Below are 16,102 nucleotides of genomic sequence, written 5' to 3'. Positions count from 1 at the left end.
GTGAGGCATTCCTGCCCCACCTGGGCTGAGCCTGACTGCGGATCCTGGGGACATCACTGGCCATGGGGACACTTCACTGACCCCAGCTCAGGTGAGAGTCCCAGCCTGGCTCTGGGCCTGCCCAGGAGCAGGAATGGATCTTTCAGCCTCCTCCCTCTTCGTGCTGGGCTCCCACCTGCTGCTCACCCTGCAGCTGACCAAATATATCTTACACATATCATCTCACTTTTTACAGCCATCATGTATTTTTCCAAAATAATGCGTGGGGATGATGGATAAACCAAATGCTTCATTGTGATGTGCAAGTATACAGTGTTACACTTCAGTGTTAGTGTTAGGAGGACAGCAATGGGGTGAAGCATCTCACTGAAAATCCCTGTAGCTGCAGGGGATCATCACAAGTGTCCCACTGTGTTCTCTGTCCTTTTCCATTGTTCCAATACTTGCTGTATTGCTGTCAGAAGCTGCTTTCCAAAATGTGGCATTTTCATGCTCAAAGCTTTACAGCTCCCCTCACCGGCACCTTCAGCCTGTAGGTGCATCTAGGGGCACCAGCCCACCACACTCCTTGGAAAACAGGCTTGGAAAGACGAGGTACAAGGCAGCAGTGGTGCTGGGCAATGTTTATTGGGCCAGGACCCGATGCAGCAGTTCCTGCTGCCCTGAATGCCACAGGGGGAAAGAAGCCTCCTCCTACAAGCTTTCTACAATAAATAGATAAAGCAGCATGCTCTGGACTGGTGGGGGGAGAGCTGCTGGCCTGGAATGGCCTGTAAAGCTGAAGCACATGGCTGGAAAGGCTGGGTACCAAGAAGCCACCCGCAGGATGCTCTGCCAGCACTCCTCACCTCTGCTCTCTTGGCTGGTTTTTTGGTTTGGTTTTTTTTTTCCCCCTCAATAAAACAAGGCTTGTGCAATGTGTGTCTGTATTTTCTGCTGCTTTTGAGCCTACTCGATGACTTTTGGAGGTGGCTGAACTCCAGGATGCCCCTGGGCACTGGGAGTGTGGGATGCCAGTGGAGCTTGTGGGATCTCTGCATGAGAGCTCTGCGGGGCCAGAGTGTGGAAACAACAAACCCTGATCCCACACAGGGGATCGCTGCTCACAACGAGGGAAAAACGTTTATTTTAAGGCAGGATCTTTCTGCTCAGCCCTCACCATGCCTGAGCCTTCCCTGCTCCAGTTTCAGGGTGGCCAGGCTGGGGGCTCAGGGAGGCCACTGGAGCTGCTCAGGGCTGGGTGTGACCTATCCGAAACCCACCGAGGCTGGTGAGAGGCATTTCCCTGGCTCTGCCAGGCTCTGGAGCAGCGCTTCATCTCTCTCTGCTGCACCTGAGCACAGGGGGATGTGGCTGGGCAGCGTGCGGCCCCCAGCAGCACCCCGGGCTGTGCGAGGCCGCGCTCCCGGCCGTGCCGGGGGAAATGGGGAGGGAAGCAGGGTGCCAAGGCACGCACGAGGAGCCCGCGGGCTGAGCCAGCCTCGGCTCACTCCCGGGACAGGCGGATGGGGTAGGTGACCATGTTGAAGCTGTCCCAGGCGAAGAGCTGCCGCTCGGCAGGGTTGTAGTCCAGCATGCTGAGGTAGCGGAAGCGGTTCTCGAAGGGGATGCTCAGGGCCCGGCTGCTGCCGGTGGCAGTGTCGTAGGCAAAGTTGATGGTGGCGTTGGGCGCCGAGTAGCTGCTGACGGTGTAGAGGGTGCCGCAGATGAGGAAGGAGTTGGCCACCCCCCGCTTGCGGATGTTGGTCTCCCAGGTCCGACGGATCTCCAGCGTCTCGGGGTCCAGCTTGGAGAGGACGATGGCTCCCCGGGCCTTCTCGGTGCTGTAGATGACCCAGAGCCCCGTCTCATCCACCGCCAGGTCGATGTCGGTGTAGCCCCCCCAGGAGTAGGGGTACTGCCCGTGGTAGCCGGCACCGGGGATCTCCCTCTCGGCCGTGATGGTTTCTCCCCGCAGGTCGTAGCGGGCCACGGAGCGGGAATGGCGGGGCTGGAAGAAGAGCCCGCCGCGGTAGATGACGGCTCCCGTGCTCTCCAGCGGCCGCGGCAGGATGTGCACCTTGGCGGGGTAGCCCCGGGCCAGCTGCTCGGCCTCCTCGTACTGGAAGAGCTGGCGCACCTCGGTGCCCACGGTGTCCACACGCCAGGTGTTGTCCCGCGTGAAGGGCGCCACGGGCTCGGGGTCCTTCATCCACACGCCGTACTTGCCCGCGATGGAGTCGGCGCGGCCGAACACCACGGGCTCTCCCACCCACACCAGCTGGCCGCAGCCTGCTCGGGGACAGGACGGGACACGGAGGGGTCACCGCCAGCCCCTCGGGAGCAGCGGGGCGCGGGGCCGGCCCGGCGTGCCCGTACCTGAGTCCTCCTTGGCCGGGCGGCCGAGCGCCGTCTCGTCCAGCAGCCGCGCCACGGGAACCTCGCTCCTCTCCGACTGCAGCTCCTGGTAGCTGAGGGGCTGCGGCTCCCAGCGCGGCGCTGCAGCGGGGTCAGGACAGCGTGAGCGGGGCGCAGCCAGCCCCCCTCACCGCCTGCCTGCTCCTGCCGCCCTCGGGGGGCTCCTGCCGGGCTGCTGCCCCCCGAAATGCCGGTGCCTTGGGCAGGAGCCCGCTGCCCCCTCCCACTGCAGCAGAGCACATCTGTGACCATTGTCTCTGGGGGAAAACTACTAATACCCCAGATCAGCACGGACTCCTACATCCCCGCTCTGCTGCAGGGCAGGCGATGGGATGAGGAGGGGTGGGGAGGGAGGCATGGGGCAATGGGCTGCGACCTCCCAGCAGGGCTGAGCCCGCCAGGGTCCCCAGGAGCGGGGGGCAGCAGTGGGTGCACAGCATGGGGGCCGCACAGGGACTCGGAGCCGGCGCCAGGGACGCACAGAGGTCCCGGCCCCGGCACTTACCCTTGGCGGGGGCACGCAGCGTGTCCCGGCCGGGCCCCTCTCTGCCGGAGGTGCAGCGGGCGGCCCGCAGCCGGGTGATCTCCTGGGCGCTGCTCTCCAGCCGCCTGCCCAGCTCCTCTTTCTCCCGCTCCAGCCGCCCCTTCTCCTCTTCCAGCCGGGACTTGGCCCGCAGCAGCTCGCCGTACGCAGCCTCCAGGCGGGCGGCCGCGGCCACTTGCTGGGGGTCCCGTGCGCCCCCCGGCTCGGCTCCCCGCGGCCCCGAGCCCCCCGCTCCTCGCTCCCGGCTCTCCAGCCGACTCAGGCGGGCGGCGAGGGCGGCCAGCTCGGCGCGCAGCTCGGGCACGCCGCCGGCAGCCTCGGGGCAGGCGGCCTCCACGGGGCTGGCGACCGTGAAGGAGTAGGTGCAGTGCCCGGAGCTGTCATGGGCGCGGCGGAGGAAGGCGGTGTCCGCCCGGCCGCCCAGGGCCACAGAGCCCCAAAGCAGCAGCCAGACCCCCAGCATGGCCCCGGCACCGCCCCTCTGAGCGCGCCGGCCACCGGCACCCGCATTTATAGAGGAAGAGGGTCGGGGCGGCGGGGGGCGGGCGAGCCGGAACCTTCCCCATGCCTGCGGGGGCACCGGCACTGCCCCAGGGCCGCTGGCCGAGGCCGAGCGCCAGGGGTGACGCCGGGGCGGGGGGGCCGGAGGCCGAACCCCTCAGGGGCCGCTCGGGGCCCGGCCCGCGGCCTGAACGGAGCCCGCCGGCCCCGCCCCGCCTCAGAGCGGCCCCGCCCCGCCTCAGAGCGGCCCCGCCCCGCCTCAGAGCGGCCCCGCCTCAGAGCGGCCCCGCCTCAGAGCGGCCCCGCCTCAGAGTGGCCCCGCCCCATCCCAGAGCGGCGCCGCCCCATCCCGGGCGGCCCCGCCCACCCCCGTGCGCGTCCCCGCCCCCGGCCCGCCCGCCATCGATAGCTCGGCGCTCGGCGCGGCGGGCGGAGTGCCGTGCGCTCGATGTGACGGGGGCTCTCCGGTACCGGCCATTTCCCGCCGGCCCGGCCCGGCCCGGTGAGCGCGGGAGCGGCAGGTCCCGTCCTGGGCCTGCCGGGCACTCCCTGCTCTCCTCTCCAGGCTTCTCCTCCCGCACGCGGAGCCCCGCGGCACGGACCGGCCATGCCTCCCAAATTCAAGCGGCACCTGAACGATGACGAGGTGACGGGCTCGGTGAAGAGCGAGCGGGTGAGTGCCTCTTCTGCGGGGCTGAGCGTGGGGCGGCCGGGCTCGGTGCCCACGGTAGGGGTGTCTTGGCCGGGTGTCCTGGTACTGCCGCAGCCTTCAGCCGAGGGGCCCGGCAGCCCGGAGCGCCGTGACAGCGCCGCTCAGTCACTGAGGGGCTGTGCGAGAGCCAGCCCCGCTCCGTGTGTGTCACACCAGCCTCGGTACGGCTCTTCTGGGAGCCTGTTGCGGCTCCTTCAGGCTGCATCATGGCCAGGAGATGCCGGGGTGCTCCAGCCTCCTGCCCTTCCGCAGAGCCTGGCAGGGACACGGCCTGGCTCTGCTGCCCACGTTGGTTGAAGGACTTGAGTGAAGTCACCCTGTGCGTTATAGCTGTTTTTTTTTTTTTTATTCCTGTCACCACGGTTCCCTCACATTTGAATAGAGATCCCAGCAATTGCCTGGTTTGGACAAAATGGATTTAACCTGCTGGGGTCAAGCTGTATTAAAGCTCACGTTAGGCTGTAGCAGAAATGCTGCTGCAGCTCCCGACAGCTGTCAGCGACACCAGGAACCCGTGCTGCCAAGAGCAGATTGCTCCTCCTTTGAGGGAAGCAGTGGCTGGAACTATTGCATGGTGTTGCAGGATTGATTGAGCAAATGTGACAGGATGGAAATGTTGGTGAGCTTCAACATCAGAGCATCAGGCTTGCAAATGGGAGCCCAGGCAAGTGTTGGTACCCCAAAGACCATCTGCTGGGTCCTTGGCCCCACACCTTTAGCGTGTCACCTCCCTCTCTTGATTGTTTTTGACCCTAAGCAGAAATGTTTTTGTCTGAAACATTCAGGCTTCAGTGGGATTGTGGGGTTGCTCTTAAAAATCAGGTTTTGGATCCTCTCATGGAGTGTAGTGGATCAGCAAAGGGAAGCCCCAGGGAGCCTGTTGGGGTGAAGCAGAGGAGCTGCCAGACCACTCTGCCCTCCAGCCCAAGGAAGCGAATGTGACCCTTGTGGTCATCCCTCTTACACCTGCTGCCATCAGATGGCAGAGAAACCACGTCCTCCAAACCCAGAGTGGATGTGATTTCCTGTGGATGGGACAGCCCAGGGTGGCTGTGGGTGATGCTGATGGTTTTGGGTGCAGGGCTGGGGATTGTCCCTTGAGCAGAGAGGGTTCCTCTGTAGTCAGAGGATGCTGATTGCATTCTAAGAGCAGGAAATGTGTGTGTGAGATGGTGGTTGCTTATTGATGAGATGGTTTTTCTGTGTTTGCAGAGGAACCTGTTGGAGGAAGATTCTGATGAAGAGGAAGACTTTTTCTTGTGAGTTGGAATGCAGTGTCATACCTGCCTGCAGCTCTGAGACTGGGGGCATGGGAATGAAAACCTTTGATTGCTTTGGGGTGTTCTTCCAGAGCATTGGCCTTGAGCATGAATTAATAGGTATGACCTTTTGTAAGAGTGAGATGTCCCACGGATCCTAAGATGTGGGAGGGACCTGTGGGAAGTATGAAAACAATTCTCTGCGCACAAGGCGTTGGTTCTCTCCTCTCTATCTTCTGGGTCTGTTTAAAAACATGTTTTCATTGTGCCTCCTGTCCTGATTACTCTTTTCTGCCTGCAGGAGGGGGCCTTCTGGACCCAGGTTTGGACCCAGGAATGACAAGATCAGGCAGTAAGTTGTTGTTCCTTAGTGTCACAGAGAGAATAATTTATTCTGGCACTGTGAGCTCCGGCTGCTGTCTTGTCAGAGTATTTCTGACAAGCTCATCATATGAACATTCCTTATGCCTGGGTTTTTCTAACTGACATGTGCTACCCCACATGTCCACTGCTAAAGGAAATCTCAGCTTTGATGCAACCTGTCAAGAAATTGTGTGTTGATAGAGGCAAAGAGATGAGATTCCATCACAGGAGCTTATTGTAGTTTCTGAAGCCCTTTCAGTGTTCTGGTGGTGACCTGTTCCGTGCTTTTGTGAGGCTCTTTCTCTACAGCATTAACCCTGAATTTTAACCTTTCCTAGCACCATTTTTTAATTTTTGAGGCTTTTTTAACTCATCCTGTAACATGCTCCTTAACATTTCAAGAAGGTGGTCAGGAACATAGCAGGACCATGGATTTTGGGCAGCAGCTGCTCCTCTGGCATCCTCTTCTCCAGATAAAAACCTGATATAGGTTACCTGGAGATGAGCAGTGACTCACTGGGGTCAAAGCAGCTGGAAAACAGGAAACCATTACAGCTGGAGGAGGAGTGGGGCAAGAAGGAAGGAGTGAACACTCTGGATCCTTCTCCCATTGAGTCATTTCCTGCTTGATGCTTGTTCAGGGCTCCAGTTTTTCCTGTGAAGGTTGTGGTGGTGGCACTCAATCAGAAGTGTGGGGATACTCACAGCCCCCTGGTCTGTGTTGCCGTGTTCCTTTGCTGATTTCTGTGGAGCCAGGACAGAGATCTGTGTGGGGAATGCTGCCTGGGCATTGTTCAGATTGGGTCATGTTTGCAGCCTGAGTGTGGCTCTTGGTTGGGGATTTTTTCTATGGCAGGAGGAAGCTAGCACAGCTCTGGGATGACTCATTGCCATCAGCATTAGGCTGTGCTTGTTATCTTGAGGAGTGAAGGGCACTTGAGCTGCACAAGAGGCAGAGGGCAGGTGGCTGTACCCTGAGTTTTCAGGGCATCTCTGTTCCCTCCAGAGTGTGAGGATGCTGTTGGTAGAGAGGAACTGCTCTTTGGAGTGAGCCAGTGTGGATAGAGCCTCCCTTCTAGGGCGTGACCTGGAATGAATGAGAAAGCTGAGAACTGGGTTTATGAGCGGGGTCTCACCTCCACAGAGAGGTGGAGATGGGGTAATGTCTATCCCTTCATCCTCCTCTGCTGGACAGCACCTACAGTGGCTGCTGTGTTCCCTTTTGGTGGGAGAAAACAGGAGCTCTTCTCTTCCCCTTCTCTTCCCCTTCTCTTCCCCTTCTCTTCCCCTTCTCTTCCCCTTCTCTTCCCCTTCTCTTCCCCTTCTCTTCCCCTTCTCTTCCCCTTCTCTTCCCCTTCTCTTCCCCTTCTCTTCCCCTTCTCTTCCCCTTCTCTTCCCCTTCTCTTCCCCTTCTCTTCCCCTTCTCTTCCCCTTCTCTTCCCCTTCTCTTCCCCTTCTCTTCCCCTTCTCTTCCCCTTCTCTTCCCCTTCTCTTCCCCTTCTCTTCCCCTTCTCTTCCCCTTCTCTTCCCCTTCTCTTCCCCTTCTCTTCCCCTTCTCTTCCCCTTCTCTTCCCCTTCTCTTCCCCTTCTCTTCCCCTTCTCTTCCCCTTCTCTTCCCCTTCTCTTCCCCTTCTCTTCCCCTTCTCTTCCCCTTCTCTTCCCCTTCTCTTCCCACTGTCTTGGCCTGGCAGAGGGGAGCAGTGGCTTAGGTAGAGGAGGGCACTGCACCTGTGGAAAGGAAGAAAAGTGAAAGAAGCATTTAAGCAGGAGCTGGTGGGTCCATAGGTGTGATGGGACTAATGGCCCACACACAAGGCTTGCCCATTGCCAGAGATTGCTTGTATGTAGTGGATGTGGCATGGAATATGTCCCTTGGGCAATCAAGGGACTACATCTATGGAGCATCTAGAGCATCTGTTACAAAACAGAATTTATTTTCTGCTCTCATCAGCACTGATTGCTTTGTTTAATAAGCACTGACACCATGCAGTCATCATTTCCTGTCATGGAGATCACTATGAAGTTTCTGATCAGTTCAGCCCTTCTGCTGTAGGGATCAGTGCCTGGTCTCACAGTGAGTCAGTTTTCTTTGTTTCAGCAAAGAAAGTGTTGGGTGGCTGCTGAAAAGCTGTAAGGAAAAGACATTTTAAGGAGGAATTTGAGCATTTGGAGAGCTGAGGCATAGCTGGGCAAAGCTAGAGAGGCCATGGCAGTACTGGGCTGGAGGAACGAGGTGTGAAGATGGGCGTAAAAGGAAACTGGGTGGAGGATTGGGTAGAGGAAAAAGTGATGGGATCGTGGGAGCAAAGGTGTGGAACATGTCAAACATGAGGGACAAGACTGTAAAGTTTTCCTGCTTGTCCTTGGCAGGAAAGGGGGATGGATTGGGTCAGGGTGGAGTTTGGCAGCAGAGACCCTCAAGGCCGGCTCAGCTGTGGGGAACACTGCAAACCTTGTAGGAGAAAGAGGTGAGTTACAGTCAGCAACAGTGAGAGGAGGAAGTGTCAGCCCCCTTCAAGCTGAGCTTTGTCCTGATGTGTCTGGAAGCTGCTTGCTTGGGGTAGTTGAGAGAGCCACTTTGGCTCCCTTTGAGGCCTCTCATCCCCAGGGTGGGCTGAAGCTGAAACACAGCTTTTAAAGTGCTTTTATCCTTTTCCCCAAAGGTACAAAGAACAGGTAAGGGAGAGCTGATCTCCTTTCTCTGCCTTTGCCTTGAGGCTTTGGAAGGAGTGCTGAATGTGTGCATGAGAGCCTTTTCAAGGGAAGCTGGGATGTTCATCTTCCAGCTGGATTTCTTTTATTTAGAAAAGGAGCTTCTCATCACAGACAACAGAATTTTCAAAAATTCTGCTAAAATCAGCCCCTTTTCTGCACTGCTTGACTCACTTCACTGCTGATGTTTGTGCTTTCAGGGAACTGTGCCATTGAGTTCTTGTTCATGCTGCTGCTGAGGCTCAGCACAGTGCTGGGGTTCCCCAGGAACCTCTTGGTCTCTGTGAATCCCCCTTGTGCTGCTTTGGAGGGTCAGCATTCCCAGCCCCAGTGGCTCTGGCTGGATGCAGGCCCTGAGCAGGGGGAAGGTTTGGGGAATGGTTTGATCTCCTGAGGCAAGAGCTGACTGCAGCTTCCCAGAGCTCATTGCAGGCTGTGCAGTAAGCCCCAACCACAGTCCAGGCTTTCATCTGAAGATGATGCCAAGACCACATTGACAGGTATCATTGTTGGATATAATCCTTTCAATGACTGAAAGGCTTCAGGGAGGCATAGACTGCTGTTTTCCTCCCAGCTGGGACTAAGCAGGGCTTTGTGGCATGGTTCAGCACTGTTACCCCATTTTTGGGAACAACAGGGCTCTCTGCAGAGAGCTGTGGAGTGCTGTGCAGCACTGGCCTCCTGCCTGTGTACCCTCCATCTGCCTTGGCTCTCTCTCCTGTTCCCTCTTCCCTGGGTGGCTGCCACAGTCAGGGGTGTTTGGGTGTAATTTGCACCAAAATACACACTATTAATATCACTGGGGTGGAAAACTGGAGTGTGTCATGGCTGCAAACAGCCAGCTTGGAGACAAGCAGCAGCCTTGGGCAGCACGTCCATGGTGTGTGCACAGGCTGTTTACAGTGTCTGCAGAATGCAGCACTGTTAGCCCAGCACCCTGACCAGCCCAGGCAGGTTTTCAGTACCTAACCCAGTGTGGCCCAAATGGAAAAGCTTATTCCTCCCACTCTGGAACAGCAGAGCACAAGAAAAGAGGAGTCTAAAGTGAGCTGAGTGCCATTGGATCTCGTTGCTGTGATGGTGTATGCTTGCTATCCTTGTTAAAAGCATCAGACTTGCAGTAATCAATGAGAAAGAAGGTCGTGGGAGACATATTTCATGTTTTTGTCTTTCTCCCTTTCCTGGCAGGTATTTGTTCCACTTTATTTCTCTTGGAAATCTGGCAGGAGTAAAGCACATGAAGTGTATGTGTCAAAAGCCTGCAGCTCCCCAACAGGAAATAGACTTTGTATTAGAGGACTCATTTCCTCTTGCCAAATAAAACAAGAAAACATTTTCTTCTTGATGTGACTTGAGTTTCCTACGTCTAGTATGCCAAACTAGTGGGAATTTTTGAATTTGTTCTGAAGCTGCTGGGCTAATACAAAGGCTGAGCATTTTTCAGCCCCCTCCTGGAGGGGCAGCAGTCAAGGGTGGGAGAGAGCAGAAAGAAAGGGCTGGCTTAAGGTCTGGTTAAGGTGCTGTGAGGAGATCTGAATTTCCCTGACTTGGCCTCTTCCCTCCTGTTCTTTGCTTTGTTGTTTTGTTTTGGTTTCTTCCTCAGATGGCAAACTGTGCTACCCAAATGCATCTGTGTTCCATGGGGGTCAACACCTCAACATTTGTGGGAGTTTATAAGCCTTGATTTCTTTGTACCTCCATTCTCCATCTGTGAAATGTTTTGTTCTCTTGGGGACAGCTGACAGCTTGCCCAGGGTTTGGGCAGGTAACAAGGGCCCCAGCAGCTCAAGTGAGAAGAGACAGGATGCTGAGAAGCAGCTTGGGCAGTAAGGGTCTGTGCTCCACAGCTCTCCCCCAAATGCTGTTAACCACCACAGCAGCTTGAAGTTACCAGCCTGTTTTGCCTCCAGCACTTTGGGGTGTCCCAGGACTGCAGCAGCACCCCTCAAGGCTCTGACCTGCACTGGCAGGGATACAGGGGATGTTGCATTGCTCTGCAAGTTCTTAGATGCACTGTAACCTCGTGTGCTCCCACTTGTTAGTTGTACCAGGATAACTTGGTTACAAATCTGTTGTGGGAGGAAATCTTTTTATTTTCAAGCCAGAAGATGATTTTAGAAACATTTCCATACTGCAAATGTAGACTTGTGCGTGTGAAGCCCATGTTTGAGGCTTAGAGGTTTTGCCAAGTTGGCTCATCTGGGGTAGCAGATGTTGGTGCTTTTCCTCTCGCCCCAAGCTGTAGCTGCATTGCTGGCAGCTCCAAGCTGGGACTTGTGCCAGGGTAAGGAAAGCCCCTTGCAGAACGTGCCTGCTTGTCACTGCTTGTCACCCAGTGCCCCAGGGATGGGCCATGTGTGTCCTGTGTGGGGTGGACACTTGGCTCCAAAGGGCACTGCTGTGTGTTTCCTGCTGCATGCTCAGTACCACCTTCGGAGCTTTGCAAACAGTGGCAGCTCTGCCACTCACCTCGGACTTTGTAAAACCAACAGAGGATCAGAACAGGCTCCTGGGCACGGGGGACTTCCTGCTGAGAGGTCTTTGGGGATTTTCTGTGCCCCACCTTCCAATAAGGAGGTCCTGGCAGGCGGTTCCTGTCAGTGTGGAAGGCGGGAGCTGCCACTGCACGGTGTAGGTTGGTTCAGAGATGCTGCTCCCACAGACTCTGCGATGCAGCAGAGAAGGCAGGTTCTTTTTTAATGCTGTCCTAAATAAAGCACGTTTTTACATGTGCTGCTGGAGTCCAGCATGTGCCTTATCACAGCTGTTGGCTTAAAAATTGGTTTCAGAGGAGTTGCTTGGCTCTTCTAGCTCTGGAAGCCACAGTGCAGTGGTGCTGGAGAGCTCAGCCTGAAAGGCTAAGGTGGGAAACCCCTTCATATTTAGAGATGTGGAACTCTTCTAGAGCTTTCTGGGGAGAAAAATGCCTTTTAATGACCATTCTCACCTCTGTTTGGAAGAGTAACTCTGAGCAAGTGATGTGACCACTATTGCTGGCTGCAGCTGCCCCTCATCAGCACAGGTGCCTGCTTGGTGAGAAACATGTAGCTGGTAGGAGAAATAGATCAGTGTGAAGCTATGTCTCTAATTAATTAATTAATTAATTAGGGCATGGTGGCAAGGATAGAGCCCTGTTTCTGGTTCTGCAGTGCCCCATTGACTGGCCTTGAGTCTGTGTGGGCCTTGGTGTCCTGGCCATGGGGGAGGATGTTTCTCTTTGGAGCTGTTTCTGTTTTGTTGCCTCCAAGGTCCTGCTGTTGCCTTTCTGGGAACGGTATGTCTCAAGCAATGTATTGTTATCCCCCGGGCCTCAAGAAAATCCTCATTTCTATCTCCAGGAAAGCAAACGTGTATTAGCTCCAAAATACAAACTAGAACGGAGCAGTACTTTTCCACCAGGAAAATTTTTCTCTCTTGCCAGTGTATTTTTTTTTTTGTGGAATGAATAAATGCATTTTTAATAACCCTACTGGTGTGATTTAGGCTACTGTTCACTGAAGGCTACCCACAGAGTTGCGTAACCTGTGAGAAGATGAATTATAACTTGGTTTAGTTCATATCAGCCATTTCTTTGCTATCCACTTGATGCCCCTGGCAGACTGGATTTAATTTAGCAACTCAGTTCCTGGAGGAAGGAACTGATTTAATTTCACCCCAAGTTATTGAGCAAAGGTGTGATGTGGAGTTCTGTGAAATGTAGAAAGATAAGGTATGGTTTTCATACTTCTTTCCCCTTTGTGAGCTCTTCTGTAGCAGAGGTGCCCACCAACAGCAATTAGTGCCTTTTCACAGTGCATTTGTGTGTTTAACGTGTTAGAGAGGGTGTCCCACTTCTGCTGACTTCCCCGTGCTCTCTTTGAACCCCTTGTGTTCCCTTGCCCTTCCTGGGATTGCCAGAGATCCACCCTATGCAATACCATGCCTCTGGCTTTCTCTGCATCCCATCAACCTCTTCCCACTGTTGTGCCCTTTCATTTTTGTGGGTGAGCTCTCAGATCCTGCCGGGCTGAGTGCTCACTCTGGTGCTCACTTCTGCCTCTCACACTGCCTCTGCCCTGCCCCAGTGTCCAGAACCAGGTGGATGAAGTCATCGATGTCATGCAGGAGAACATCACCAAGGTGATCGAAAGGGGCGAGCGGCTGGACGACCTGCAGGATAAATCAGGTGTGATGTCAAACAGAGCTCTGCTGCGCCAGGTTAACCTGGTTCACTTCTGAAAACACCTCATGTCAGACCTGGGCTTACATTTCTGTCCTTCCTGAGAGCAGTGTTGCTCAGCCTTGGGCTGCAGATCTGACTTTGTGCTGACTCTCTCTCCACCTTTACCTGCTGCTTCGTGCAGAGGCATTAATTTGGAGGTGTCTGGGTGCTGGGATCTAGTTGGTCCTTCAAGCAAAGGTAGATTGGCCTGTCTTCTGGTACTGTCCACTGGCTTGCAGAGCAAGTTCCTGTCCTCAGAGGACACCCAGTACAGAGAAGGCACAGTGGGACTTCTCTGTGTGCTCTGCTGAAGGGCGTCACATTGACCCTGCTGTGGCTTTGGTGAATCATGCTGTGGTTGGGAATGTTATTGCACAGAACTCAGTGGGGTTAGAACAGGTGAGTGGGTGCTCTGACAGTGTGTGCACCACTGAACGGACTCCTTTCTTTCCTTTAATAGACAGCTTATCAGACAATGCAGCAGCTTTCAGCAAAAGAGCCAAGCATCTCCGGAGACAGATGTGGTGGCGAGACTGTAAGGTGAGCGAGAAGGGGAACAGGCAGGGCTGGGCTTGTGGAAGGGTGGTGAGGGTGTAGAAGCTCTGCTTCCCAGCTGAAAACATGCTGGGAGGCAAAGGCCTCCTTTTCAAGTAGAAGCAGCTGCCCCTGGCACCCTGTGTAAGGTGCTGTGTGCTCCTCTTGCAGATGAAGGCGATCATAGCGATGGTGGTGGTCATTCTCCTGCTCGTCATCATCGGTGAGTAGCTCCACATCACCCCAGCCATGTCTGCCATGGACAGACTGGTGGCACTCCGTGCTGTGAGCGACACCCTGGTGCTATTGTCCCTGGGAGCCACTCCATGGGCTCCACTCTGCCTTAAGGGGTGCCTGCAGAGCATCCCGTGTTCCTCTTCTGCACGGCTTAAGGGTGCACGCAGAGGAGCTGGCTCAAAACAAGTCCTGCTGACCATGACCAAAGAAAGCCAGCAGTGTCCTGCCAACCTTGTCCTGACCCAGGGTTGGCACTGAGTGATCCCAAGGCGAGTACATGGAAAAGTTTCAGGCCAGAGCAATGTCTTCCAGAAACATCTCTACGTGTATCAACCACCTTGCAATGAGCCTGCTGTGTACGAATGCTTTTCTCCAATGTTGATGTGCTGCTTACTTTCCATCAAGTACCTGTTGTGGCTTTGCCATTGGCCCCTTCCCATGCTCTCTGCATTTCCTGGAGCTCCCCAGAGCAGAGATGTCACTGCTTTTCCTACCAAACAGCTCATAATGATTAGAGCATGTTTCTTGCAGGCAGGAATAATTGATCCCTCTGCCTGCAGAATGACATGCTCCAGGGATCCGGGCAGCCCAGCATGGCAGTGCAGCTCTTCTGTGCCACTGGGTCTGGAGGGTTTTCCTCCCACTGAAGTGTCCAGGGGCAGCTCTCTAACTGTTCTTGCTCCTTCAGCAAAGCCCTTGTGTCTTGTTGTCCTTCTAACACAGCCTTGCAGTGGGAGAGGCAAAGCTGGCAGCAGGGTCGAGAGAAAGACTGATGGAAAATCCCATCTGGTTTAGTTTTGGGAAGCTGGAAGGAGATGAAGGTAGCAGGATATGTTGTCTAGCATGTGTGCAGACAGCAGATTGCTTTAGCTAGGGGCTGGGAACACACTTCTGCTCGCAGCTGCTGGGTGTTTGTCACTGAGAAATGGGGGGACTCCCTGGCAGGGATGGGTGTGTGCTGAGTGTTCTTTCTTTGTGTTTTGCAGTCCCCATAGTCCTGAAGTACCGTTCCTGACAGGGCAGCCGGAGGCTTCGGTGGAGCTGCCTCTGGGATAACCCAACTGCTGTGTAATTTAAGTGAGATATCTGTATATAGCCTGGAAGTTCTTTTTTCTCCTGGGAGCAGGAGGTGGTGGCAAGCAGCCAGTTCTGAGGGAGTGTTTTAAGAACTACCAAACAACTTTTTTCCAGTCCAGGACCTGTTCCTGCTGTCAAGACTTTTTTTTTTAATATAACACAAGATTCAGATCCCAAACCTCCTGTTTTGTGGAATTCTGGGTCTCTGGTTTAGAGCTGGCTACTTGCCCCTATGGTCTATCTGTATATATGGTTGAGTTGTAATATTAATAATAATAATAATAATAATAATATGGTTTGAGCAGCTCCCTGCAGCCTGCTGTGGAAGGCAGAGGGGACTCTGTCTTTGAATCAGAGAAAAGGAGGAGATAAATGTCTGAAGGGAGATATACCAGTATATTACAGGGAATGGATTCTTATGAGGACAACTGCAAGGGTGTTGTTTTTCTCTTGTTCAAAAAAAAAAAAAAAAAAGAGAAAAAATGAAATTAGGTTTTACAGTCCAGAAGGCTTTCTGGTCCTGCCATGGGAATGCACAAGCTCAGTGTTTTCAGTATTGCTGCTTACAGCTGTGACTAAAGACATTCCAGTAAACCTATTTTTGACTGTACATGTAGAGTTTTTGCATATCTTCGTAAAGTTTTGGAGGGCATTCAGGGCTCTCTGAGGCTGGGAGTCCCTGTTTCTGTGTGTTCTTAACCAAAAGTAAGAAATGTGTGTAAAACCCAGCAAGCACCAGGATTATATAAAGACACAGCTGGAGAACAATTCTCCTGACACCCATCCACAGTGAACGAGCCCAGTTCATGTTCAGAGCCCTTCACCATGATGTGGTGGTTGTGGTCCTGAATGGCAGCTGATTTTGCTTCCTTGTGATCCAGGGGAGTGGGGATTATTCCCAGACATGGGCACTGGGAGCTGTAGGGATGCCTGTGCTGGAATGAACAGGAACTGAGCTCCTCTGTCCATAGGTGGGACTGTGGTGTTTTGGCTGTTTCCAGCCTTGGTCTCAAGTGCTGGTGGCATTTCTGTCAACCCTTTATTTCTGGGGAGCTCCTTTCCAGCCCTGAGCCTGGCACTTTAGCTGAGCCAAGCTCTTCCGGTTCTCTTTTTTTGTCTTTTCTGACGAGAGAAAAGACTTCTGCTTCAGCTTCTGCTTAGCAGTCCTGCTAAGCACGTGTTTGAAATAACTCTGGAGAGGGGAAATGGTGCCCCAGAGAATTTCCAGTGCCATGTCCCAGCTTCCTCCTCTGACCCTGCCCCCAGGACCTTGTGCAGTTTCCACCTGAGTGCTGCCCCATGCAGAGAAGGGGATTAGGAGTGAGCACGGCAGCCTGGAGGGTTGGATGTCATTATAAACTCTCTTGGCCAGCTGGAATATAAACAGGGCTTTTCCCCTCTGCCAGACGTGATCTCTCCAGGTGGGAATCAGGAAGGCAAGCTAGTTTTTTTTCTCCTGAAGTAAAGGCTGTTTTTAACATCATACACTCGGTGGAAGGGACAAAAGTCATCTTGCCTGTGCCTTTGGCTACTCTCTGCCTGCAAGGGATGGTGAAGGTGGATGA

At 54.4% G+C, this 16,102-nt stretch overlaps 2 protein-coding genes across 2 annotated transcripts; one reads left to right on the top strand and one right to left on the bottom strand.

Moving 5' to 3' along the window:
* Positions 1 to 222: 222 nt before the first annotated feature.
* Positions 223 to 3,404, bottom strand: MYOC (myocilin). The gene is made up of 3 exons (XM_014874677.2): positions 2,903 to 3,404; positions 2,359 to 2,478; positions 223 to 2,271 (listed from the first exon to the last, which is right to left on the bottom strand). Exons 1-3 carry the CDS (start codon positions 3,402 to 3,404, stop codon positions 1,487 to 1,489), a joined length of 1,407 nt encoding a protein of 468 aa, XP_014730163.2. The 3' UTR covers positions 223 to 1,486.
* A 438-nt stretch (positions 3,405 to 3,842) lies between these two features.
* Positions 3,843 to 15,147, top strand: VAMP4 (vesicle associated membrane protein 4). Its single transcript, XM_014874806.2, has 7 exons — positions 3,843 to 4,115; positions 5,367 to 5,413; positions 5,715 to 5,765; positions 12,553 to 12,653; positions 13,150 to 13,229; positions 13,395 to 13,446; positions 14,447 to 15,147. The coding sequence occupies exons 1-7, from the start codon at positions 4,050 to 4,052 to the stop codon at positions 14,473 to 14,475; spliced, it is 426 nt and encodes a 141-aa protein (XP_014730292.1). The 5' UTR covers positions 3,843 to 4,049; the 3' UTR covers positions 14,476 to 15,147.
* The last annotated feature ends 955 nt before the right edge of the window (positions 15,148 to 16,102 follow it).

This window comes from Sturnus vulgaris, chromosome 9 (assembly GCF_052056855.1).
Source record: "Sturnus vulgaris isolate bStuVul1 chromosome 9, bStuVul1.hap1, whole genome shotgun sequence".
Taxonomy (NCBI): Eukaryota; Metazoa; Chordata; class Aves; order Passeriformes; family Sturnidae; genus Sturnus; species Sturnus vulgaris.
Note: the sequence above shows the minus strand (reverse complement) of the source record. Positions and strands in the feature narration are given on the sequence as shown.